This window comes from Ursus americanus, chromosome 6, assembly GCF_024610735.1.
Source record: "Ursus americanus isolate L20-20 chromosome 6, mUrsAme1.1.p, whole genome shotgun sequence".
In the NCBI taxonomy this organism is placed as follows: domain Eukaryota; kingdom Metazoa; phylum Chordata; class Mammalia; order Carnivora; family Ursidae; genus Ursus; species Ursus americanus.
In genome coordinates, this window is record NC_142132.1 from 15,714,014 (window position 1) to 15,739,604 (window position 25,591).

The 25,591-nt window shown below is 41.4% G+C and overlaps 1 protein-coding gene across 2 annotated transcripts in view; it reads left to right on the forward strand.

Moving 5' to 3' along the window:
• Positions 1–3,310: 3,310 nt before the first annotated feature.
• ABLIM1 (actin binding LIM protein 1) overlaps positions 3,311–25,591 on the forward strand; it is a 289,693-nt gene continuing 267,412 nt past the window's right edge. Inside the window, exon 1 of one of the 2 annotated variants that reach the window (XM_087862674.1) lies at positions 3,311–3,561. In XM_087862674.1, the coding sequence (XP_087718800.1) occupies positions 3,534–3,561 (28 nt within the window). In that variant the 5' untranslated portion in view covers positions 3,311–3,533. The remainder of the gene's footprint in view (positions 3,562–25,591) is intronic. The other variant, XM_087862677.1, reaches the window with a different exon arrangement.

A 25,591-nucleotide genomic window follows, 5' to 3' on the forward strand; every position in this document is an offset into this window, starting at 1 on the left:
TCAGGCTCCATGCTGAGTGTGGAAGCCTGCTTAAGATTCTCTCTCCCTACCCCCACCCCTACACCCACTCACACAAGCAAGTGCACACTTTCTTTCTCTTTCTCAAAAAAGTGGCACTTAACTTTTCTCTTAAAATTCTTTACAACTGTAAGGTGATTTCTAAAGTATTATCAGTTATTTTAGATGAGAAATTTGTTAGAATGTTAAGCTACTAATAGGAACTTCGTTGCTCTGTGGTTGGAAGAATTGGTTTTAGATTTCTAAGATTATAGGAAGAGATTCTGGGATGACATGATTGACCCTAAAAGGTATTTCAAAGTATCATAACTCCAAAATATAAGCAAATCATATATATTTTATTTTTTAAAGATTTTATTTATTTATTTGAGAGATAGAGCATGAGCAAGGAGAAGGGTAGAGGGAGAGGGAGAAGCAGACACCCTGCTAAGCAGGGAGCCCGACTGGAGACTCAATCCCACGACCCTGGGATCATGACCTGAGCCAAAGGTAGACACTTGACCAACTGAGCCACCCAGGTGCCCCAAATCATATATACTTTAAAATCTGAACTGATACATAACCCAAAGTCTAATGCTAAACTCATAGGGCAAACTTTCTTTAGTCGAAGATAATCTTTAACAATAAACTTACAATTTCCTAAGCTGCCAGTCAGTTGGGTACTGAGTACTAACTGTGTGTCTAACAGTATTTTGTAAGGTGTCTTATTTCAGACTTGTAATTATATATAGGAGTGTGTTAGTCTTTTATAAGCACCTTAAGGATAAAAGTAAGATCTGTTCATTATGAGGCTTTTGCACTGTACCTGTATTTCTGATGTGAGGTTCTAAGGACCAGAGCTGTTGAGGCAGTTGGAGAAAAGGACTGGATATTAACTAAAGGATAAAGGTAGAAAAACACACAATTTTGGGACCTCCCTATCTTGTGAGTATGGTGTCCTGTATAAAAATGTTCTGTAATATACTTCCAGAACAAATTCAGTTCAACAAAACTATCCAAGTCTCTGATTTCAAGGAACTTACAACAGTTGGGAAGACAGGAAACACATATAACAAAACCTATCAATAGCGACACAGCATCGAATTAAGTAAAAATAGGTGGTTCTGAAAGTACAGGCTACAGAAGTAGAGAAACCAAGGAGATCAGTGTGGGTTAAGGTAGCTGGGGAACATTTCATGAGGAGGGATTGTATAACAATTTGGGTGAGAAGAAGGGCATTTGGGAAGAGCAATGAGAATGAGCAATGGGAATGAGGGAGACTGGATATTATGATGTTATTGAGAAACAGGGGACAGTGTTCTGTTTACAACAGAATGTTTCCTTAGGGAAATAGCTTGAGATGATGCTGGAGAGGTGGGAGAGGATAGATTACAGACTTTAAAATCTCTGTAGACCTTAAGCTCCAGGTGGACATTTCTATCTTGTTCACCATTATAACTCTAGTACTTACCGTAGAGAATGGTACATAGTATATTTCAATGAAAGTCTGTTGAATGGATTCATTGTGTAGATGAAGACATTTTGAAATGTTGAGGCTTTATCTGGAGATCAGTGGGAATGTACTGGTGGTTTTGGAGTATGAAGATGCCATAGTATAAATAGTGTTTTAGGAAAACCATTCTTAAGGTAATAGGCAGAATGACCCAGAGGTGGTGGAGGCTAGTTGTGGAGAGAGCAGCTAGGCTAATAGTGTAATCACCCTTTGGGTCAGAAGACCTAATAGTGGACTGAGGATAGCCAGAAAGAAGAGTTATTTTGAGACTGAACCAACTGGATTGTGATTTACTGGCAAGTTTTTTGCCTAGAATACAGTGAAAAAGATGTTGTCAAGATGGATAAATGAGTTAATTTTTGTAGTTGGTAGTTGAATTTGAGCACTTCTACTTTCATTACTTATCTCCCTTTAAAAAAAAAAAAAAGATTGTATTTATTTATTTATTTGACAGAGAGAGAGAGCCAGTGAGAGAAGGAACACAAGCAGTGGGAGTGGGAGAGGAAGAAGCAGGCTCCCAGCGGAGCAGGGAGAAGATGCGGGGTGGAAGATGCGGAGCTCGATCGCAGGACTCTGGGATCACTCCCCGAGCCGAAGGCAGACGCTTAACGACTGAGCCACCCAGGTGCCCCTTATTACTTATTTTCTTTCTCATATTTCCTTCACCACATGATCATTTGATTGGGCTTTCTTTGATGATGCTCAATTATCCACCAATTTATTATTTTTTTCTAGAGCTATTATGTTCACATGTTCTTTGAATACTCCTGGATTGTCAGACTCATCATACATATCAGGATGGATTTGGAAAGTGCCCACTTAGAAAATAACTAGAATATGTGTTGTGAGAACATACAGAGGACTAGCTGACGGAGAAGGGAGTGAGTGTGAATTCCTGAAACTTAGAATTCTTCCATCAGTCTTCACAGGTTAAATAAGTTACTGTGATTGTTCTCCAAGCTTAGAATCCCACCTCTTCAGTTTATAACTTCTGGATCTGGTGGCTTTTGTTATATTGCTTACTACCATCAAGCTCTACCATCAAGATTATCTTCTGGGCACTAGAAGACTGCTTTTGTGTTTTCTGGTTTTATCCTGGTGTGTAGAAAAAGTGGATTTGTTTGGAAGGCTAGCCCTCCTCTCCAATCCAGCCCAGCTCTGACACTTCAGAGTAGAAACAATGAATCAAATATGTCCACAGCATTCTTGGAGTGTCTGTTGACTCGAGAAGCCAAGTGGGCTCAGCCCTGCTCTGCAGGGCTTTACCTCAAAGGTCGCTGAAGAAAAGTCTCGCCCATCCCACCCAGAAGACATCGAAGGGGCTCCCTGGTCGCTAATTTTGCTAATTTTGCTTTGACCCCGGAGCATGAGCTGCCCAAGGCCTTCTTCCCACTAAGGGTCAAGTCCCCTAGGGCAGTCGTGGTCTTCCTCTCTGGTCAAGGGCATCGTTTAGGGGAGGGAGCAGAACAGCTCTTTCTTGCTGTCTTTCTCTGGGACCAAAGCAGGAGGCTGGAAAGCCACTAATAATAGCAACAATATTATTATTAATTATTTTAAATTAAGAATCCCAGTCGGGGGAGGGGAAGACGCAGACCCTTACTGCACACCCCACCTCGCTCGGGGACAAAAGCCCCGCCTGGCGCCGCAGCCGAGCCGGCGGCGCGTCCCCAGTGGCCGCTGGACAGGGTGGGCCCGGTTGGGGCGGGGGAGGCGTGGGAGGCCTGGGAGGAGGGTAGGCGGGGGAGGCCGGAGAGGCGGGCCCCGCCCAGCGCGGGCCGCTGGCTGTCTGCGTTGCCGCGCCCGGCGGCGGGTCCCCGCGGTCGCAGCGTCCCCGCCTGCCCGCCGCGCTGCGCCCAGCGGGCGGCCAGGTGTCCTGCGGGCGGCGTCCCCGCGCTACCAGCCGCCTCCCCACGGCGGGCGGCGGGCGCGTGTGCGCTGGTGTGCGTTTCGGGGATATTTTCCTCCTCACGCCCTGCCGGGTTTCTCCTCTGCCCTCCCTGCTTCGGCTCCTGCAGCCTGAACCATGTCCGCGAGGGGTGAGTGGGGACCAGGTGGGCACCGTCCCCCGACCGCGCGCCAGGCCGGGCGGGGCAGGGCGCGGACCAGGGCGGGCCGGGCAGGTGCGGAAGGGCTAGGGGCTGTGGGAGCCGCGCTGGCCCCAACCCGGCCTGAAACTTTGGCAACGGATCCCTGGGCTCTGGGCGGCTGGGGAGGGTAGAAGGAAGCTCTCGCCCTTGACCTTGATCCCCGGATGTGGGAGAAGCCTGAGGGCCAAGGTCGGTGCCTGGCTCACCTGTACAAGCCTCACGGCTGCGCTGGGAAGGCGTGGGGGATGGGCTTCCCGTTGCTTGTCCTGCTGGGGAGCCGCCTGAAGGGCTGTCCAGGAGAGAGGAAGAGGTATTTTTTTCCTCCTTGTTACCATTTTGCAGCTTGGTTATGGAAGGAATCCAGGGCTTGATGCAGTAAGATTTAAAGCTGCAGTGCTTACACCCCATTAAAAAAAGTAAATTCCCTCTACCTGTACTCCTCTTAGCATTCATCTTCATCCCCCACCCATTTTCTTTCTAGAGTGAAACAGTTATTGCAGGTAAAACAGGGTGAAAGTAAAAAAAAAAAAAAAAAAAAATCCAAATTGCTTTTAAGGCAAGAGTGAAGGGAATGTATTTCTTGCCATCTGGAGCCAGTGGTGATGCTGGGGAGAGTGGGTTAGTCATAGCTCAGTGGCTGCTACTATGAGTGAAATATTAAAGAGATCATGTCATTGTGCAGTTTGCTAGCAATTAAAATGAGTGACTTGGTTGCTTTGCTATAAGCATTTCAGGAAAATATTATCTTGAGAAAGGGTATTTGCAAAGCAATAAGTACCACCCCTTTTGATACCCTAAAACTTGTAAGAGGAGTTGCAGAGGTGTTTTTGTGTTTTTTTTGTTTTTGTTTTTTTTGTTTGTTTGTTTTTTTTTTTTTTTTTTACTCTGAAGGGTTAACCCTGCTTTTGGAGGGGCACAGTTAAGGAATTCAGTAACATCTGTTGGAAAATTTAGTGCTGCTTTTCAGGGTTCACTCTGGGGCATGTAATGAATAGACTAATTTCCAATGTCTAAATTCCTGTTTAAGGAGACTGGTCTTTGTTGATCTGGCAATATGTCGTTGGTTCCATACCTGGAAATGGGGTGATAAGGGCTAGGTGGAATGACAGAATTTACATTTGTAAATACTGGGTGCCAGAGGTGACATGAGGCCCCAAGAAACTATCTGCCTAATGTTGCCTAATGATTTGTGTTTAAAGAAAGAAAAAAGAGGGTGGAACAGATGTGATTGTAGGGGCCTGGGTGTGTATATGGGATCTTCCAAAGGACTCTAGCTATACAATCTCTGAACTGTGTTCTAACCCCAAGGCTCTTGGTCCCGATCTCTGTCCTAAGTACAAGAAGGAACATGGGAGGAATAGCCCTCACAGGTTGTAAAGCTCTCTGTGGTCAGAGTCCACTTCTGATCCAGCTATATATCACCCAAACCCCTTAGTACAGTACCTTGCACACCATAGGAGCCATATAACTATTGGGAAGCTGGTATGTCCTAGGAAGCGTCAAGTTCATTAAGAAACCAATTCCCCACCCACCTCCTCCGCCCTCCCGCAACATACCTGGAAGTTTTGCCTTGTCTCTGGCCCCTTCTATTATGGGGTTTCTGTGGTTTATCTGAGGATATGAATGAGGATGGCCCCAGGGATTCAGAGGGCTAGAGCCCTGGGTTGGGTTCAGATATTTCTCAGTATTTCTCAAATATTTCTTCTTGAACCTGGTTTCAAGAAGAATGATTTGGAGTTAAACATACACATGTCACTCTGTTGTCTTGTTTTCTCTTCAAACTCTGTGTTGATAATTTTGCATTTAATAGTTAAAAATCTGACTACTATTGCAGGGGCAAAACCCCATGGTAACTAATAGCAGTTATGGCATACTTATTAATGTCAGGTACTTTACATGTATTAAATCATTTAATTTTCACAATAACTGTCAAGTAGGTACTGTTATTACCTCCTCATTTCACAGATGAAGGAACTGAGGTATTGAGAGATTGTGTAACTTTCCTGAGCTCGGATGGTTGGTAAGTGGCAGATCCTGATTTCCATCCAGGTCTGTCTGACTTCTGATCACATCACTTTGTTTTACTGCCTTTTCATTATTAGTCCTTTGAATATTAGTAAACATCCCAATCATTGATTTACCAAAAAGAGAGAGAAAATGCTTATACTTAAGTTTAAAGGAAATGGCCTTTGTAAGTAGGTTGTAAGACCCAATACTTTCATGGGCATTGGGTAATGACAGAGTGAAGGAAAAAAGACAGTTGATCCTTGCTGTTATTAACTTGCTATTTCCACTCTGTTTCCTCCTACTTCAGTTTTGAGAACCAGAACTTCTTGCATATTACCGACTGAGGATTTTTCTGATGTTTTTATGAAGCACTTTTGTTTTTATGAATTTGTAAAACAAACAAACAAATAAACCAATTCTAAGTGATTAGCAGAGTACCTAGTAGAGTAGCTATGGAATTGAGCTGGTGTGGAAAAATGTCTGTTTGCCATTTATTTTTTGCAAAAGATGTCAAACTATGAGCTTTGCTGTGATTTTCTAATTCAGTATCTGCTCTCACCTATACTCCTGAAAGTAGGGATAAAGCTTCAGGGTCAGAAAGTTAATGTGCCTATTTAAATACCTAATTTATAAATAGGTAGATCTTGAGACATTTGGAAAGATACATTTCATTAACCTAAGAAATGATCTCTGCCTATTTCTAATATCTAGGCTTATAGGTTATGATGGGGTAGAAATATTTTTTAAACATTGAAAACTATTGAATTTCATAAGAAAAGTGATTTTATTAAAAATTTTAGAGAGAAAAGGATCATTCTTTAATTCCTCTGGTCTTTAAGATTGAAAAAGCATGCTAAAATTCAATTCACTATTCAAGCTAACAATAAAAAATATTCTTTAATTCCGTGATAGGACAAGTTAAGGCATTCCCGTCTTGTGGTCTTTTAGAATAGTTTCATCAAAGGCTTTTAGTTTGGTGTTGTATTTTTACTACTAAAGGCCTAAATGGAGCCATCGTATCTTGATTTTTGGTTTGCCAGCTAGAGGAAATTGTAACACTTAGAGTTTCCACAACTGGGGAGAACAGTCTAGGTAATCTTCTTAAAATGTTGATTCCCAGGCCTCATTCCAGATCTAGTGGCTCATAAGCTCTGAAAGCAGAGCCCCCAAATCCATGTATGTGTAAAGATACCCTGGGAATTCTAAAAATCATTACGGTACAGCAGTAAGAATCATCTGGAATATTTGACATGCTGATGGGAGGGCTCTGTTTCAGATCTACTGAGTCAGAATATTCACAGAGAGGCCTGGGAATCTGAATGTTTAATAAGCCCCCAATGAATTCTTATGTATAGGGACATTTGGCATCCACTGGATTAGGGCTAGTTTCTTCTAATTCACGGTTCTGTGTCATCCAGCAAGTTTTGAAAAAAAGCTGCTTATGAAATATAAAAATAACATATTACAATGCATTAATAATATATTAATATAATAAAAATATTTATATTAGCAAATTAATAGATATACTAAATATTTAAATTATAAAGTATTATATTATAAATTCAAGTAAGAAATACATAAAGTTAAGAATGAAAATTCCCTATTTTTATTCTCTTCCTCCCAAGTCCTCAGAATTCAGTGTGGCAAGCAGTACATACTTTGTTAGATTTGGTTAAATATGATAAATATTAAGTACCTAGTCTGTACAAGGCATGTGACAGTGTACACATAAGAGATCACTCATGAACCCACTGGCTTTTCAGAAGCTTGGGTCTTGAGAAGAAAGGTGCAGGTGTGTGTGCATAGAGTCCAATGCACTGGCAGAGAAAGACCTCAAAGTTTATGTATGCTCTTAGAAATGTTAGATCATAATCTTTGTTTTCAGAACTTCCATGAAACTGGAAGAAATCTGAATGTTCATCCATTGGGGAATGAGGGACTAAGTTATGGCACATCCATATGATGGACTATTATGCAACTATTAGAAAGAATGAGTTAGATCCATAATGTGTTTGGTCTGGACGGATGGCCATGGTACATTGTTAAGTGAAAAAGGGCAAGTTTTAGAATAAAGTGTATGTAATACATAATCCCAGTTTTGTAAACTGAGAAAAGTCCATATGTGTGCATATGTGTGTGCTCTGTGGGCACAGAGAATACCATAGAGCAGTACACACCAAGGTGACCTCAAAGGCAAGGGTGGGGAGAGGAGACAGCCGGCTTTCCTTTGAATACTTCTCTGTTGTTTGCTAGCAAGTAGAAATCGCTTTAACAGATCGAGAGAAAAACCCAACAACGAAAAAATGTGCAGTTCCTCCCCATTCGTTCATTTTTTTCAAGTCAGGAACATAGGTTTTTATTCATTCATTCAGCATTTATTGAACACCTGTTATGTGCTAGCAATTGGTGAACAGGACCTAGTATATACTATCAAGGAGCTCACAGTTTTGTGGAAGAGACAAATACATAAATACTTACAATAATAGGATATACTGAGTGCAGAGAGAGAGAGAGAGAGAAAATATGGGATATATAGAGAGAGTATTATGGTGATTAAAAAAAAAAAAAAGGAGTGGCCCTGAATACAGCCATGGGGGTAAGGACTATGAGATCTTGAAGAAAACAGACTTGTGTTCTTGGAGAACGAGCTGGGTTCTTAGAGGAGCCAGATGACCTAGGGTGGGATTAAGGGATGGGCTTTTTCGGGAGGGGGCATAGAAAAGAAACAGTACAATGTGTGTTGACCTGGAAAGCCTGTTGATGCAGGATGGCATGCTTGCCAGCGAGAAGAGAGCCAGATCTCAGCTGAGTCAGGAGATGGCAGAGGGCACTTTGGGGAAAGGCCAAGGATGTAGGGAGTTTTATTTACAAGGAGCTGTGGTTTCAGACAGCACAGTGGAAGGCTGTCAGTGGTGGGAGATGTGCAGTCAGAGGGAAGAAGCACAAGGCGGAAGGGGATGAGAAGGGAGAGGAAATGAATAGGGATGGGGGCTTTTCATTGTTTCCATGAGTCAGACTGCAGGAATGGGAGAGGTAGTTGGACGTGATTGGCCTCAAGTGTCCTCACTTTGGCATTAGGGGCTTTGGTTGCAGACCATGCTGAGTCCTAGGCAGTATCTGGTGAAGGCAGAGAGGCAGCGAGGGCTGCCATCAGCTTTCTAGAGTAGCAGTAAAGCCCTCTGCTGGACAGTGGATCTTCCACAGTGTTGGGGGTGCAGGGGGACTATAAGAATCAGAGTTACAGTCTTTTTGCTGACTTCTTCTGCTTCCATGCTTATGGTGAGGCTCAACAAACTCATATCTGTTCATTGATAAAGGGGGGACATCCGTCCTGTTTCTTCTTTCTCTCTCTTACTTCTTCCTGGAGCTGGATGGCTGCTGTAACTACCAGTTGCATCACTCAACCTGTGTCAGTTTCTCATGGTGATGCTGTGACGATTAATACATGGAGGGTTTTTTTTTGGTGTCATATGGGGGGCCATTTTTCTGGCCTGTATTAGCTAAGCTTTTCTTCTCTTGAGTTACGGAGCCTCAAGTGGTTTCTCAAACTGAAGGCAAATAAGATATATTTGAAAGACAAGCTTAGCCATTATTAGTTTTGATACGAAAAAAATCGAAAGAGCAACGCATTACACTTCTAGCACTTTTCTTGTATTCAAAATAAATGGGTTGTAATTCAATAAATAGATTTTTTTTACAAAAGAGAAATAGTTTTTGACATCAGTATCTCATAAATGGGAGAATCATATTTCAGAAAAGATTTTCAGAAGGTTAAATTGTTCCCACATTGTATCTGTAAATAGCATCACTATCTATCTATCTATCTATCTATCTATCTATCTATTTATTTGTTTATTTATTGTTTTGAGACCTCAGGTAGAAAAGTTTGAGTTATCATATTTTCTCAGGTTATGGCTCATTGTCATCATCAGTTCATCATCAGACCCCTCTCTTATCTTAGCTATCTGTTTATTTATTTTAAAGTTTATTTGTTTTAGTAATCTCTAAACCCAGGGTGGGGCTTGAACTTACTACCCTGAGGTCAAGAGTTGCACGCGCCTCTGACTGGACCAGCCAGGCGCCTCTCACGTTCCTTTTCTCTGCGTAGGCAACTGTTCTAATACACTTGATATGTGCGTCCATGAATTTGTAGCAAAGCCAATTCTGAGACCAGTTCTTATATTTAAAACTATAAGTATCAAGTTATTTTATATATGTTCTGCATGTATGATGTCTGTGTGTTTCTGAGGATCAGTTAAATTCTTAAATAACTGATTTTACGAACAGGTACATACTTCTGATCTTATTTGGAAGTTTGTGTCACTTAATATAAAGCATGCCTTATTCTGTTAGGGACTAGTTATAGCCAGTGAAAAACGGTTAGTCCTCATCTCAGGAACGTAAACTGAGTTAGGTGTGTGTGTGTGTGTGTGTGTGTGTGTGTGTGTGTGTGTAAAGTTATGTACACAGCTGACAAGAATAGGATGTGATGAAGATTATCATCTAGGAGTAATCACGCTGGTATGGGAGGGCCAGCTAATTGTGGCTGCTGATAACAAATAGCTTCGCTTCGCACAGGAGATAGAATCTGAGGTGGACCTCGCAGGATGAGTAGGAATTTGGCAGGCAGAACACTAACAATGTGCTTTCCTTGCAGAAGGAACAACACAGGTGGAAACATGGAGGAGAGAGAGTGCAGGGTATGCGGGGAGCAAGAAGGCTGGGAAATATGAGGGGGCACGAGATTTGTGGTGAGGGGGGAAGAAGAGCAGGAAGGCAAGGGGACGATGGATGAAGCTAGTAAGCATTTACATCAAAGTCTCTTCCTAAATAGAGAACTACAAATGCAGAGAAGGGAAGTGAGAGGTCTGTTCTTGGTAACATTCAAGCAACAACTCATCCCTGGTTGTACAGCTACCCACAATACACTTTGCTTATTTATTTATTTATTTTTAAAATTTTATTTATTTGATATAGAGACAGGAAGAGAGGGAACACAAGCAGGGGGAGTGGGAGAGGGAGAAGCAGGCTTCCCGCTGAGCAGGGAGCCCGATGCAGGGCTCAATCCCAGGACCCTGGGATCATGACCTGAGCCGTAGGCAGACGCTTAATGACTGAGCCACCCAGGTGCCCCGTGACTGAGCCACCCAGGCGCCCCCACAGTACACTTTAAAAATGGTATTTTATCACCAAATAATACTGGAGTGAGTTACATTTTCATCCTGACCACAGTTCTTATTGAGGTAGACATCTTGCCAAAAGCCCACTCTTGTGTTTCCTTTCTTAGGCTATGAGCCTTATCATTAGCTTTATACTTGACACCAGAACATCCCAGTGCTTAAGCATGCTGGCACATGGGAAGGCTGAATACGGAATAGCCAAACAACGTGTTCGTCCATAGCAAGGGGAAGGAGTGAGGCCATTCCCCCAGGAGAAGTGTGTGTACTTAACTTGATCCTGTTTTTATATGCACCTTATAGCTCCCTCAGTTCTAGGGAAGAACAAAACAGCACTAATTAGAGCCCATTAAAATGAAAGGTGAAGTTTTGTAAAATTTATGGAACATTTCCTTTGAGATGGTAAATTAATCTTTATCATCTTTTTGGGAGAAATATTTCTTTTTCATAAGCCTCTGCTTTCAGGTTCTTCTCTAACTTAATCTGTATTAGTATTCGTTGATATAAGTAGTACTAATCACTGGATACAGTTTGACATTTGGTGCTCCATTCACAAGATGCTACTTAGTAACACCTCAGATGTACTTCACTTGTGGCTGTCTGTTATCTGCTTAATCCCTGGTTTCCAATGTACTTGGATAGAGAAAGGAAAAAGAATGTGAGTGGTTAGCATTTCACCCTGGTGAAAGTAGTCGTCTCTAGGAATACCATCCTTCCGTCCGTCCGTCCGTCCATCCATCCATCCATCCATCCATCCCATAGAAATCTGTCAAGCCTTCCTAGAGTTCATAATCATACACACATCATTGAAAATCCAGCTGTCTGTCTGTACTCATTCTATTTTACAATGTCACTAGGAACTGACAGTATACGTTGCCTTCACTATACTGGTATAATGGGATTGATCTCTCTTAAAATGTGTAGTCTGTAAATAGTTTGCGCCCAGAGACCCCATTTTGTTCAGTTTCCTTAAGGACTTTTTGAGAAGCATTCTGAAGCTTTGTTGTCTTGCGTAGCCCATCTTCTCTACCCATCTTGGAGACAGCATGGAAGGCTCCACAGGTACCTATGATTCTAGCCTGTGGAAAGAGCAAGCCCTCCATTTCCGGCAGGCTTACCTGAGGCACTTCCATTCTTATCTCTTGTTTTCTCCCCTGCAGGTTAGGGTATGCTCTCTGCTGCCTTTGTGAGTACCTCATGGTCTAGAGCACAAATGTCATCATTCTGTCACAGACAACAGCCTGAGGCCAAAACCAGCTCACGTACAAACCAGGGAGGAAATTGTTTTAAGGGTAAAAAAAGAGAGAAAGAGGAACAGGGAACAAGAGAGGAAGAGAGAGAGAGAGAGAATATACGAGAGCAATAGAGGGATTGATGTAGCTACAAGATTGTTAAAAATTGAAAATAGACTGGATTTGAGTAGGAAAAAAGTAAGTATTTGCTAGTATAAATTAATTATTACATTTGTTCTTTATTGAGAAAGGAAGAGATGCCAGTGGAGTTGAAATTTATATGAGTTATAAAAGGGATTCCATTTAAGAAAATATATGCTTTCTTCTTTCCTCTTCCCCCAAGAACAGACATGTCAACTATTTATCTGTAAGTTTCTTGACAGCAAGCAAGAAGACTGTGATGGGCAATATTTAACTCTTTTGGTCTTTTGACCTTTCTCACTGATATTCAATCAGATAATATTTATTCAACCTTTCTCCTAAGGTAGCCAGATTTATTCCAATTCTCATCCATGTCTAGACTGATGATAGTAATATATGAATTAATGAAGTAATTTAACAAATATTTAATGAATACTCTGGGGGTAAGGATTGTCATGATTTTGGTGTAGAAAACATTAAAGGGGGTTAGAATTTGTGATTGAATGAGGCTGGGGCCTCATTAGGAAACCCTGATTAGGGACTGATCAACATTTATTGCTCACATTTAAATATATAATGTATTTTGCATATACCATATAAGTAATTATCCAAATGGGATATTTCTGTCTAGGACAAATGCTAAACCTGATGGGTACTGGACAACAGTTGTATACTGGGGCTATCCCAGGCAAATTGGGGCCGTGGCTTTCCTAACTAGTAGTTTCTAGCCAGACCATGCTTTGGTGGGATTGTAGTCCTTTGTCTCAAAAGATAGAATTTTGGTCAATTTCTGAATATCTTTTTGTAGTATTAGCTACATTGTATATTATCCCATGAGAATTTAAATTAAATCCTGGGCTGGCTACTTCTTCACCTTCCATCTAGCACTTTTCTGGGCTGTTCCCTCTTGTGGGAATTTGGTATGTTCAGATATAATTACTACTATAGACAAAAAATAACATTTACTACAAAGTCAAACCCAGATGAATTTTTGGAGTATTTGTGTGTTTTTTTGGGCGGGGGATGGTAATTCACCTTCTAAATTAGAATTTGCCTTCTGTTGGAGTAAATTATCTAGTGCAGAGCTGTTTTGGAATGGAAATGTTTAGTGTCTTTGGTCCCTCTATAGTCATTTTATTTATTGTTATTTTTTTATTTTTGGGGGGGAGGGTCAGGGGAGAGGGAGAGAGAGAATCTTGGAACCCGACGTGGGCCTTGATCTCATGACCCTGAGATCATGACCTGAGCCAAAAATCAAGAGTCAGACACTTAACCTACTGAGCTACCCAGGTGCCCTCCCACCCCCTGCTCCCCCCATAGTAATTTTAAATGAATGGTTCTTTGCTTCCAGTTAATGCAGTTTCAGAGCAGCTTTGAAATGCTTGATTTACCTGTGGTTATTCTTGGACGTACTACCTACTTGATGACTCTCTCCAATGTATTGGAGATGTATTTCCCTAGTACATTGCATTATTTTATTGGGAAAATTATGTAATATGCATTTACTGCTATAAGGAATTTGTCCATATTTTGTTTTATGATAACTGGATGGGCAAGTCCTTATTTAGTAGATGTACATATAAAATCCTTTGTCTTACTGAGCCCTCCATGAGCGTAAAAAAGAAAGCAGGAGTTGTGGGCCAAGCACTCAAAAATTACTTGCTGTTTGATTAGAGATCATATGATTGTGGTCCTTTGTTAGATAATTTTTTTTCAGGTTTATAAGAGGAAGCACTCTACATACAAAATTATTACTATTCACATTTTAATAAATTAAAGTCCTTTATACAGTGTGTTCTTTCTCCAGCTCTATAATATCATTACATATGACAATAATATTTTGATGGTATATATGAAACCATTAGAGTCAATTCATAGTTTTCCCTACAGAAAATACCCTGTTATATGTTTGGCTTAAGACTGTGTCCAAGGTCTTAACTCATGCTTTTCTTCTCCAACTTATTGAGAATTCATTTACAAAACACATCCACCACAGGGTAGCCACCAGAGAACTGAATGGTAACAATGCAGGGAAATGAGGACAATGAAGTAAACAGCTATTTCTGGCTTCCAGCTCCAAATAGGAATGAACAGAAGGAGAGGAGTCCCAGAGTCTGGGGGACAGAGGGAGGGGGGAAAGCCATAATTTTTAAATGTTACAAAAAATGTGGAAAAGAGGTTTAGGTTGGCAGTCTCTAATGGATTCCAGGGAGACTTTTGTTGTTGTTGTTCTGTGTAAAACAAGGGAATCTTTATTTTGATTCATTTAAGCAATTGGGTTAAGTAATGAGCATGAGTATCCTTGATGGTTTAGTTTTCTCACCAGCTCCTTAGTTACTGTTTATTTTAGGAGAATCTTTTCTGTGGCTAGACTTTATAGAAATTGTAGAAATGTAGTTATAAATCGTGTATTCGTGCGTCCAGTCATTCAGTAAGTATTAGTTGAACACCTGCTAAGTGCTCAGGTTGTTCTAGGTATCGGGGTAAGACAGCCACTTACCAAATAAACATATAACGTGACAGGTGGTGATAAAGGGCTCTAAAGAAAAATAAAGAACAAGTAGAAGAGAGAAGTCTAGAGAAATGAGGGCAGGGGAGGTGCTATTTTATATGGGATGATAGTGGGAGGCCTCTTTGATAAAGTGACATTTGGGCAGGGACCCAAAGGAATTGAGGAGGGTCATGCAAATTCTGACAGAGGGTTTTCTAGACAGTAAGACAAACAATGCAAAGGCTTGAGGTCTATCTTGAGGACCAGGAGGGAGCCCAGTATGGCTGGGTCAGAGAGAACAGGCGAGAAGGAGGAAGATGAAGTTGGAGAGGTGGGGGGTTGGGATTGTCATCCTTGCAGATTTCTGTGAGGACTTGAGTTTTTCTCTGAGTGAGACTGACTGAGATAGGAGAGCCTTGGGTAGTTCTCAGCAGAGTTGTGACTTGATTTGATGGAGTTGAAAATGATCACTTGGTCCACAATGTGGAGAGTAGATGGTAGTGGACAGGAAGACCAGTGAGGAGGCCATTTTAATGATCAGAAAAAGAGAAGATGGTGACTTAGACCAGATGGTAGGAGAATAGCTGGTGAGAAGTCACTGGGTTCTGGAACTATTTCTAAGGAAGCGCTTATGGGACTTGCTGGTAGGTTGGAAGCATGAAGTGAAAGGGAGAGAATTGAGGATGCTTCCTTTCTTCTGTTCCTTTCTTCTCTTCTCTTTTCTTCTTCTTTTTCTCCTTTTCCTTCTCCTCCTCTTCTCTTCTTCTCCTTCTTCTTCTCTTCCTCCTCCTTCTTCTCCTCCTCCTTCTCCTCCTCCTCCTTTTTCCCCTCCTCCTCCTTCTTCTCCTCCTCCTCCTTCTTTTTTAGCACCTGGGAGAATAGCATGTAATTAACTGGGATGGGGAAGAGTGTAGAAGGAGCAGGTTTGAGGAGCAGGGAATCAAGCCCTTTGGACATTTGAGTTTGAGTTATGTCTTAGCCAATCTAAGATGAAGATATTTATTGTGCCCATTTTACAGACAGAGGAAATGAGGCAGAGAAGAAGTAACTTGCCTGAGACCATCTAGCTAATAAGTGGTTGATCCAAGATTTAAATTCAGGTCTTGTTAATGCCAGAGTATGCTCTACCCACCGTAACACTTCCTCTTTATATTAGGCTGAAATATATGCCAGGAAAATAATATATCTAGTGTTTATTTCTTAATTATTTATTATTTTTCATTATGAGTTAATTTTCTGCATTTTAAAACATGGCTTATGTTTAGTTTAAGGAAAAAAACCTGTTGTCACGTTATTGCAAATTTTCCCATTTATCAACATTATGGTTAACACTGCAAAAATGCTACTGAAACATGAAGAAGCATATGGCATTCATTCATTCACTCGATGTAATCACTGAGTGCTTACTATGAGCCAGGCTTAGGGGGTTGGGGGGTTCTAGCTCCTCTACTTACAGAGCTCTCCGACTAGGGAAGGTGAGCGACCTGTGCACAGAAGCTGCAAGGGGCCAGTGGTATGATGGTGGTACATAGAAGATGTTGAAGGAGCACAGAGGAAGGACAGCGGTCCATTCTGATGGATATTGGGCCAAGGAAAACTTTACAAGCAAGTGATATTGAAATAGGGCCTTGACTGGTGATGGGTAGTAAGGAGGGCACGTATTGCATGGTGCACTGGGTGTTATACGCAACTAATGAATCATCGAACTTTACATCAGAAACCAGGGATGTACTGTATGGTGACTAACATAATATAATAAAAAAAAAATTAAGATAAAAAAATAAATAAAACTAAAAAAAAGGAATAGGGCCTTGAAAAATGAGTGGAATTTGCAAAATGGAGAAGTGGTAAAGAAGTATTCCAAAACAGGAAACAGCATGTTATTAGAATTTAAAAAATGGCAATTAAGCATAGTAAGCATTAGGAAGAAGTGAAGTGTAACATATAGGAATGCTACGAAGAAAATTTAAAAACTGCCTTCAGGAACATAAAATGTCTAAGCCATTAGAGAGAGCTACTGTGCTCTTGGATAACAAAACACCGTCTTGTAAAAATGTTCATTTCCCCTAAATCTCTCTATAAAGGAAGGGAAATCCCGATTAAAATACGAGCAGACTCTTTTTTTTTTTTAGAGATATGGCAAAACAGTTCTGTTCTTCATTTTGCACAATGAAATATGTGAAATTCTGAAACAGAAGTGTAATTAAGAGAGATTAGCCTAACTGAATATTAAAACGATATGACACTGCAATAATTAAACCAATTTAGTTTGGAGAAAAAATAGAGTGGTGGAAAAAGATCAGTGAACATATCTATATGGAATTTAGTTATAGTGAAGTGGCATTTTAAGATCTGTGTGAGAAGAGAGATTATTCCCTAAATAATGTGGGTACAACTGGCTGTTTAGAAAAAGTCAATGTGGACCCCTTTCTTATTTCATATGCACATAAAATTCCTAATGTATTAAATAATTAAGTATAAAATAAATGAAGCAATCAATACCCTAGAAGAAGACACAGGTGGGTTTATGACCCAAGAATGTTAAAAGGCTCCTGACCTTTTATACAGGATACAAAGCCTTCAAGTCATAAAAGGAAAGGTAGATACATTTAGCTACATAAAATTAAAAGACTTCTGTGTGGTTAAAAATACCACATTCTTCATCCTGGCTTGCGGTGCTCACAAGCCCCCAACAGAGCTGACTTGAACCCGCCTCCTGCACCAGAAAAGTCCAGCCAGCGGGTAACAGGGAGAGAGGCAGAGACAGGCGTGGGATCCCACCGAGGGCCTTTTTGAAAGCTCGGTAAATGCTTTGACAGCGTTATTAGTGTGAGGGATCACCTGAGGGCCTCACTGAAGTTTTACTCTCTGCACAAAGCAGGGTGGACCAGTTCCAAGGATGGCGTTCACTTATTCATTCCACAAACACGTAGGGAGAGTTTGCAGCACCAGAGGGTATATGGCAAGAGGTACAGCCACGGGTAAGGCACAGCCCCTGCCTCAAGAGGCCATGTCGGACCAGGGATTGCTATCCCTCTGTGATTGGAAGGTCACGGTCATGTCCACACCATCCTGCCTTCCGGAACATTCACACTCCTGGGCTGGGCTGGTCTGAAGCCTGAACCCTTTTCCAGACAGTTATAGGGGGGACACTAAGTGGTTGTCTATGTTAAGGTTAATATCAGGCTTCCCTATGACCCTGGCACATCTTTATCATAGAGAGGTAGCAAGGTGGGAATGTCCTACACTTAGAAGAGGTGACAAAGGAGCAGGGGGAGCTGGCCAGAAGTGAACAAAATCTTTTAGCTCGGCCTTTTCTCCGACCTCTGCCGAGCTGTCTAAAAATGTATGTATTTGCTGGTGTTCAGAACATTGGCTTTAAGAGAGCATCCTGTTAGTGTCTCTTGAAGATGAGCCTGCCCTGGTTCCCTGAATCCTTTTGATTAAATCAGAGCCTTGCTTTGGAGGCATCCTTTTGCCCTGATTTCTCTAATAAACATAATTTGAACATGGTGGTATAACTCTGCTTCTACTCCAACAGCTATACTCCCCCACCCCCAACACCAGACTCTTTCATTTTTGTGTCTGTTATGCTGCCCCTGCTCGCACCCACACTCCTCATTCCCACCCATCAGCAGGTGCCAGGATGTGGCAGTGATGTCGGGGTACACGTTCATTATGTTGTTGTGGTGCCCGCTCATTTCAGCTGTCCTAGCCCCCCTCACAGTGTCCCTCTGCTATTGCTTAGTTTCCTAAGGCATTGTCTCCCACGTGTCTAGCAACGAGCTGTGTTCAGACATCCAGCTTGGCTAAAACCCTGCTGTCTTGGTGTATACAACTTTCTTAGGAACTGCTGTTTTTCGGGGGCCTCTGGTCACTTTTCCCACTCCCGCCCAGTCTGGCCACTATTCTCCCTGAACTGGTTTGAGCTAAGCATGGCCAGAGGCTCTTCACCATGGCAAAACCAAGACCAAGGTGTAACTTAGAAAACTAACTAAAAGCTTTTAAAAAACATTATATTTAAAAATAATTAACATATAGTGTATTATTAGTTTCACAGGTGGAGTTTAGTGATTCATCAGTCTTATATAACACCCAGTACTCATTACATCACATGCCCTCCTTCAAGTCCATCACCCAGTTACCCCATCCCCTCACCCACCTCCTCTCCAGCAAGCCTCAGTTTGTTTCCTATGATTAAGAGTCTTTTATGGTTTATCTCCCTCCCTGATTATTTTATTTTCCCTCCCTTCCCCTCTGTTCATCTGTTTTATTTCTTAAATTCAACATGAGTGAAATCATATGATAATCGTCTTTCTCTGACTGACTTATTTCACTTAGCATAATACCCTCTAGTTCCATCCATGCTATTGCAAATGGTAAGATTTCATTTTTTGATGGCTGAGTAATATTCCATTGTACATATATACCACATCTTCTTTATCCATTCATCTGTCCAGAAAACTAACTAAAAGCTTTTTCAATCCTAAGAGCTCTAATCTTAACCATCCAGGAAAAGTCTTTTTGACATAAAAAAGGAATATACACATATACTTAAACAGAAAATTTTTAATCACATAAATGAGAAGTGACAGGTCCCCATCCCCTAAAGTAACCACTATTCTATTCTTTTGAGTTTCTCTTTTTGAGAAAAGTTATGCATTTACTAGGACATTAAAATCAATCGATCCATTGCCTATAAAACTATGATCTTCCTACATACTTCCTTTAAAAAAAAACCACTTTGCGTTTTTACATAATGTATCTTGAGATCTTTCCATATTAGTACATACAGATATAGCTCATTTTTATGACTGCATAATGTTCAAGCACATGGTTGTACCTATACCTGATACAATAGTTCTTGATTGATAGATACTTTGCTTGTTTGCTTTAATAGGCTATGCTACACTGAACGCCTTTGTGCGTATATCTTGTTGAGATTTTTTTTTTGGACACAGTCAGAGGTATTAGACTGTAACTTTTAATGAGGCTTTACTGATAGTTCAGAGAAACTGGAAAGCGAGCATGGTCCAGAGAAGACCTCAAATACTTCTCTGTCGTTGACTCACCCTGTGATCTCTCCTGTGCTGCCTCCTGCCTTCCCCGACTCGGTCTCCGCCCAGCTAGGAGCACCTTATTTCTTCAGCACTAGAAAATGTTACAGACATTTCCTTCACTTATACCAAGGCACAGACCACTTCTAGCCCTGAGGAAAAAAGGATATTTTTTTTTTAAGATTTTATTTATTTATTCAACAGAGATAGAGACAGCCAGTGAGAGAGGGAACACAAGCAGGGGGAGTGGGAGAGAAAGAAGCAGGCTCATAGCGGAGGAGCCTGATGTGGGGCTCGATCCCATAACGCCGGGATCACGCCCTGAGCCGAAGGCGGACGCTTAACCGCTGTGCCACCCAGGCGCCCCGGAAAAAAGGATATTTATTTCTCCTTGCTTCATCTAAAGCCAACCTCATAGCCTCTTAGGGAATTAATTTCTCCAGCATGATTGACAGCAAGAGATCAATTGCTTTTAGGACAAGACCATCACAAAATAGTCTGGTGCTGATATATTTCTTGAAGGCTGGATTGTTTGTTCTTATTCATGGTCTCTTATTACACTCCGTCAAAAAAAAATCTGAAAATTAATTCTTTTTAAGGTTGATTCCAAATGTGCCCCCTTAAAAATTATCCAAATGGCAGGCCCTCTACAGCAGGCAGTACATTGCCATGAAAGAATTGGATGATGAAATGGGAGATGTGAGTTCTTGCTAGAGCTCTGTTCTTCTGCAATGTGATGTGATCATGGGCGCAGCATACATCAGACCCCCTCGCAGGGCCCCCATTCCCTATTCCCTTCTGTTCCCTACATGACCTTGAAAGACTCTTCCACTTCCAAGTCCTGCAACCAAAAATGAATTTCCAAATCCAATGACTCATTTTACTTTGACTCAATTCCTGTAATGCTTAACTCTCAGCTGGGGTTTTTGCCCACAGGAGCAGAGACTGGCAGCATCTTAGGGAATGTTACTTGGGCAGAGGAGCTGGGGAAGGGGCTGACTATCATCATGAGTCATGGCACTAAAGTTTTAGGCTCTTTGTCACTTTCACTTTTGCAAGAGGTGACTCCTTGTTTACCAGAAAGGAGAGCTGATGTAACTTCTGAGAGGTCTGTGATGGGTTTGGTGTTGTCAAGACAACAAAAATGAAAAGTTTGTTTGTGAAAGGAGAACATTCTTCTTGAATTTGGTTGTCCTATACCATTTCAAATGAGGCTCATAGCATAGTCTGGTCAAGCGTCCCAAACAAAACTAACAGAGAGCCTACTTTGCTCTTGAAAGGGTCATGTGATGTTCATTAGGTTTGCTGGATGCATTTATTTGGACACATTGTTGGATAAGGCTTAACATAAGAATATCCTATCTAGGGGCGCCTGGGTGGCACAGCGGTTAAGCGTCTGCCTTCGGCTCAGGGCGTGATCCTGGTGTTACGGGATCGAGCCCCACATCAGGCTCCTCCACTATGAGCCTGCTTCTTCCTCTCCCACTCCCCCTGCTGTGTTCCCTCTCTTGCTGGCTGTCTCTATCTCTGTTAAATAAATAAATAAAATCTTAAAAAAAAAAAAAAGAATATCCTATCTAACTTATAAAAGATTTTGAATGCCAATCTTGGTATGGAGTAGAAAGAACCAGCAGAATGTCATCATCTTCGTTGTTTTTAGTTTGCATGCCTCCTCCTATTATTTTTGGTACCAATCAAACAAAAAATACCAAAGATGTGTTGGCAAAGAGGAAATGCAAATTTGGGAAATGAGGATTGCCTGTTTCAGTGTCCGTTCAGAACAGTGCTCGTTTACCTCACACAGCTCCTTGACTTTGCAGCAAAGCTTCCGTGCCTGAACATTTTTCTTTCTGGAATCAGAATGAATTTGGTAGGGAAGAAAAGTTCTCCACGAAGCACTTCAGTCTTCGGGATCATGATAGTCATAAGTTAAACATCTTTCTCAATTATAAAAAGGAAGCCTTAATGGATAAGTAAGGAAAAGAAGGCTCTTACACACTTATTGGCTGTTTTACGGTAAACACAATGATTTCTACTTTTGTATTATTCATTGCAGAAGAAAATATCCCTCATGAAATTGATGTTGGGCTGCTAAATGAAGTCTGTAAAATATGACTTTAATGCCAGTTAGGACACATTTATTTTGAAAAATTATTTTTACTATCTTATTGACTAGGTCATAAACAAGGGATGACATTTAGTGGGAATATATTTCATTAATAGAATGCCAGAAGAAAGATGTTTTATTGGGAATTGTTGTCAAATGTAATATACTTCTCAAATTCTGCAGAATCCTCTGGAGGTCACGCATATCGATGACATGAACTATGACTGAAGGGACGTGCTCTGCCTTCAGCTTGTTAAGACTATTATCAACATTTTCAGATTTATTTCCGAGTCTTTTTTTGGGTTTTGTATTCTGCTTAAACTACATTATGCATATATGTGCACTTATTATGGGGAGTGTTTACATTTGCTTCTCTAAAGAAGTTTTAATATTGATTTAATGAGGCTAACAACATCACCGGACGGACAGAGCCCCTCGTGGAGACGATTTGGCAAACTTGGACTTTATTTGGGGAGCAATATTCACGGATACTTTTATCACCCCAATAGTAGAAACAATAGCTTGCCTAAACCTGTCTGCCTAGCACCCAGTGCATTCAGTCCACAAATATTTATTAAGCACCTGCTATATTGGAGTAGTGGATGCAGCATTGCACAAAACATTAAAAAAAAATACTTTGCCAATGGGAACTTACAAGGGAGCATACGTCTTGAGTTGTGTTATTTCATTTATGTGAAAATGATATTTATGAAATATAAGGAAGTAAAATGGGTAGTGAATGTCATATGGTGATGAGTGCTCTGGAGAAAATGAAGCAGGGGTGGTGGTAGGGGGCGGAAAGGGCAGGATGGGGGAGATCAGGGAAGGCTTTGTTGAGAAGATGGTGTTTAGACAAAGAGCAAGAGAGAGCGCAAGCCATCAAGTATGTGCAGTAAGGGTGTTCTGGGTGGAGGGAACGGCCACTGCAGCCCCGAGCACGAATGTGCTTGGAGTGTTTCAGGCACAGTGAGGGAGCAGTAGAGACATGGTGGGGGTCTGGGGGCTGGTCATGTGCTGTCTTGTGACCCGCCAGAAGGACTTTGGCTTTTTTCACTCTGAGTGAGATGCGAACCCCTGGAGAGTGTTGAGTGGACCAGCATGCTCAGTTAAACTTTGACCTGAACTGAATGTAACATGAGAAACCCTGATCTGTGGCTTTAGGCTTGTTTACTTGTATTGTAGTTGGTCATCTTTGGGCTTTGTGGTGTGTGTGCCTGTGCACGCACACAGAGCCAGCACGAGGGCGAGGGGTGTAAGCCACGACCGTGAGCGTGATGCCTTCTTAACTTTTGCACTCTAGACACCTAATGCCCCTCAGCTTCCTTCTGCCCTGCCTGTGTGTTGTTTTAATTTGTGAATAACTGTGTGAATAAAACTTAGCTGTGGCTACTGCTACAATTTGTAGCTAGCAAACAAAGTATATCCTGTATTGCAAATCACTTCCATTGTGGGAACAAGAAAGAAGCAAATATAGCCAGCGGATAACGGGCAGCCGTTGCCTAACATTTGGCTTAGAGTGCTTGATATAGTCCAGAAGAATAGCTACGAGAGGAAGGCAAACCCCTTCCTTCTGTGGTTTCAGAAAGGAAAAGCTGTAAAACTAGATAACCATGCTGCGAAGGGTGTGACTAAGCTTAGAAATCAAGATGTGTGATGATAAATCACTATATTCTCAATATGCCCATGGATTTAGGAGTGGCACACCAATGAAATTACTAGGCAGTCTTAATTCTAGCATGTGATGTGAGCTAGAGACTAATCCCCTGAGACAGAGATTACATGCAGGTGTGGCTGCTAGCAAACATCTCAGCTGCCATCCTTGTGTGGTCTTTTGTGATATGTACCAGGGTGTTTTAATTTTTTTTTTTTTTGAAAGCAGACAAAATGGAGGGAACAGATGAATTTATTAGACACACATACGCATTGAACAGAGCACAAGAAGGGCATACACAGCAGACACGACTTCTGAAGTCCTGGGGCTATATTAAAACATGCTCAGATAACATTTTCATTGTTGCCTTTGCATCTGTCTCTGCATATCTGACAGTAAAAGCAAAATTTCAGGACTGAGCTGCATTTTCCCCTCTGGATCACTTTTGTATAGATTGCATATTGTAAGCTGGTCAAGCAGGGACAGTAGCTAATTTCATGTGTTTACTACTATGTGTGTTTTCTAAGAACTGAAAGATAACAGAGACAAATGATAGCTAAAAATATAGTCAGCCCAATTCTCCAAACTTAGCTCATGACTCCCATTAAAATGAGAGTTATTGGAGCACAGGACTTCAGATGGTCTATAATTTTTTCCCATTGTTTTGGCAGTTCAGCAGTTCAAGTGAGATCTTGTCATGGTTTCCAGTGTCAACTAAAGCCTACTAAGTGATTAATTTCAGGTAACGCTCTTCCTAAATTTTGAGAATATGTAAAGAAAGCAATCGCAAAATATGGACAGCAGTTACCAATATCACTCATATCCTCTTTCTACTTCATTCTATGTATCATGGCTATTACTTTTCTACAACTTGGCCTTGATTGTATGGCTTCCCTATCAAAAGCTTCCATGACCCCCATTACCTCTTGAATTATCTTTAGATTCCTCCACTACTGTATTCAAGGCTCCCTTGTGATAACTACCTGAATGTTTTAACTTTTTGGAGGGAAGGGATGAATTTATTGGGCATGCCTATGTGTTGAGCAAAGGAGAAAGACAGGCACGCACAGCAGAAAACGACTTCCAGATTAATTAATTTTCTGTAGCTTGATTGCATGATTGCAGTGGCCTCCTTATTGCCTCTTGAATTGCCTTCAGATTCTTCTCACATGGCATTCAAGGCTCTTTGTGACCTGGATAGCCCACTTCACTTTTCTGTCTTTGAAACCTTTGGTTAGGTCAAGCTAGACTGTTCATCTTTTCCAAACACAACTATGCTTTTGACTCTGTTTCCACCTGGAATGCCCTTTTTTTTCACCAGTTTCTGACAAAATGGTGACTATTTTTTTAAGGTCCATTTTATATGATATGAAGACTTTTCTTTTGAGAGAGACCTCCTCTGCTTTTTTGGCCTCCGAGTAACAATCTTCCTTGCATTATGAAGATTTTTGTGCTTGTTTTAATTGTATTCCTTGTAGTTAGAAAGGAAACTTTTTTTTTTTTTTTAAAGTAGATTCCACATCCAGCATGGAGCCCATTGTGGGGCTTGAACTCATGGCCCTGAGATCAAGACCTGCACTGGAATCGAGAGTTGAACACTTAACCAACTAAGCAACCCCGGTGCTCCTAGAAAGGAAACATTTTTTATAAAAGATTATAGATAGATAGATAGATAGATAGATAGATAGATAGATAGATAGATAGATAGATAGATAATTTGGGGGGGTGTGGCAGAGGGGAAAGGAGAGGGACAAGCAGACTCCTTGCCGAGAGTGGAGCCCCACACAAGGTTTGATTTCACGACCCTGAGAGCATGACCGGAGCCAAAATCAAGAGTCAGATGCTCAACCAGCTGCACCACCCAGGTGTCCCTAGAAAGGAAACATTTCTAAAGCTACTATTTATTGAGTCCTCACTATGTGTCAGGCAGCGAGAGGCATTACAGCTCTGTAGTTAAGACGAGTCTAGAGCCAGACTGCCTGGGTTCAAATCCCAGCACTGGCTCTTAGAACTGGGTGACCCTGGACAAGTGCCCTCCCCCCTCTGTGTCTGTTTCCTCATAAATAGCAAGTGTCTGATAGGAATGTTGAGAGAATTACATGAATTCACACCAGAAAAGGATTTAGGACAG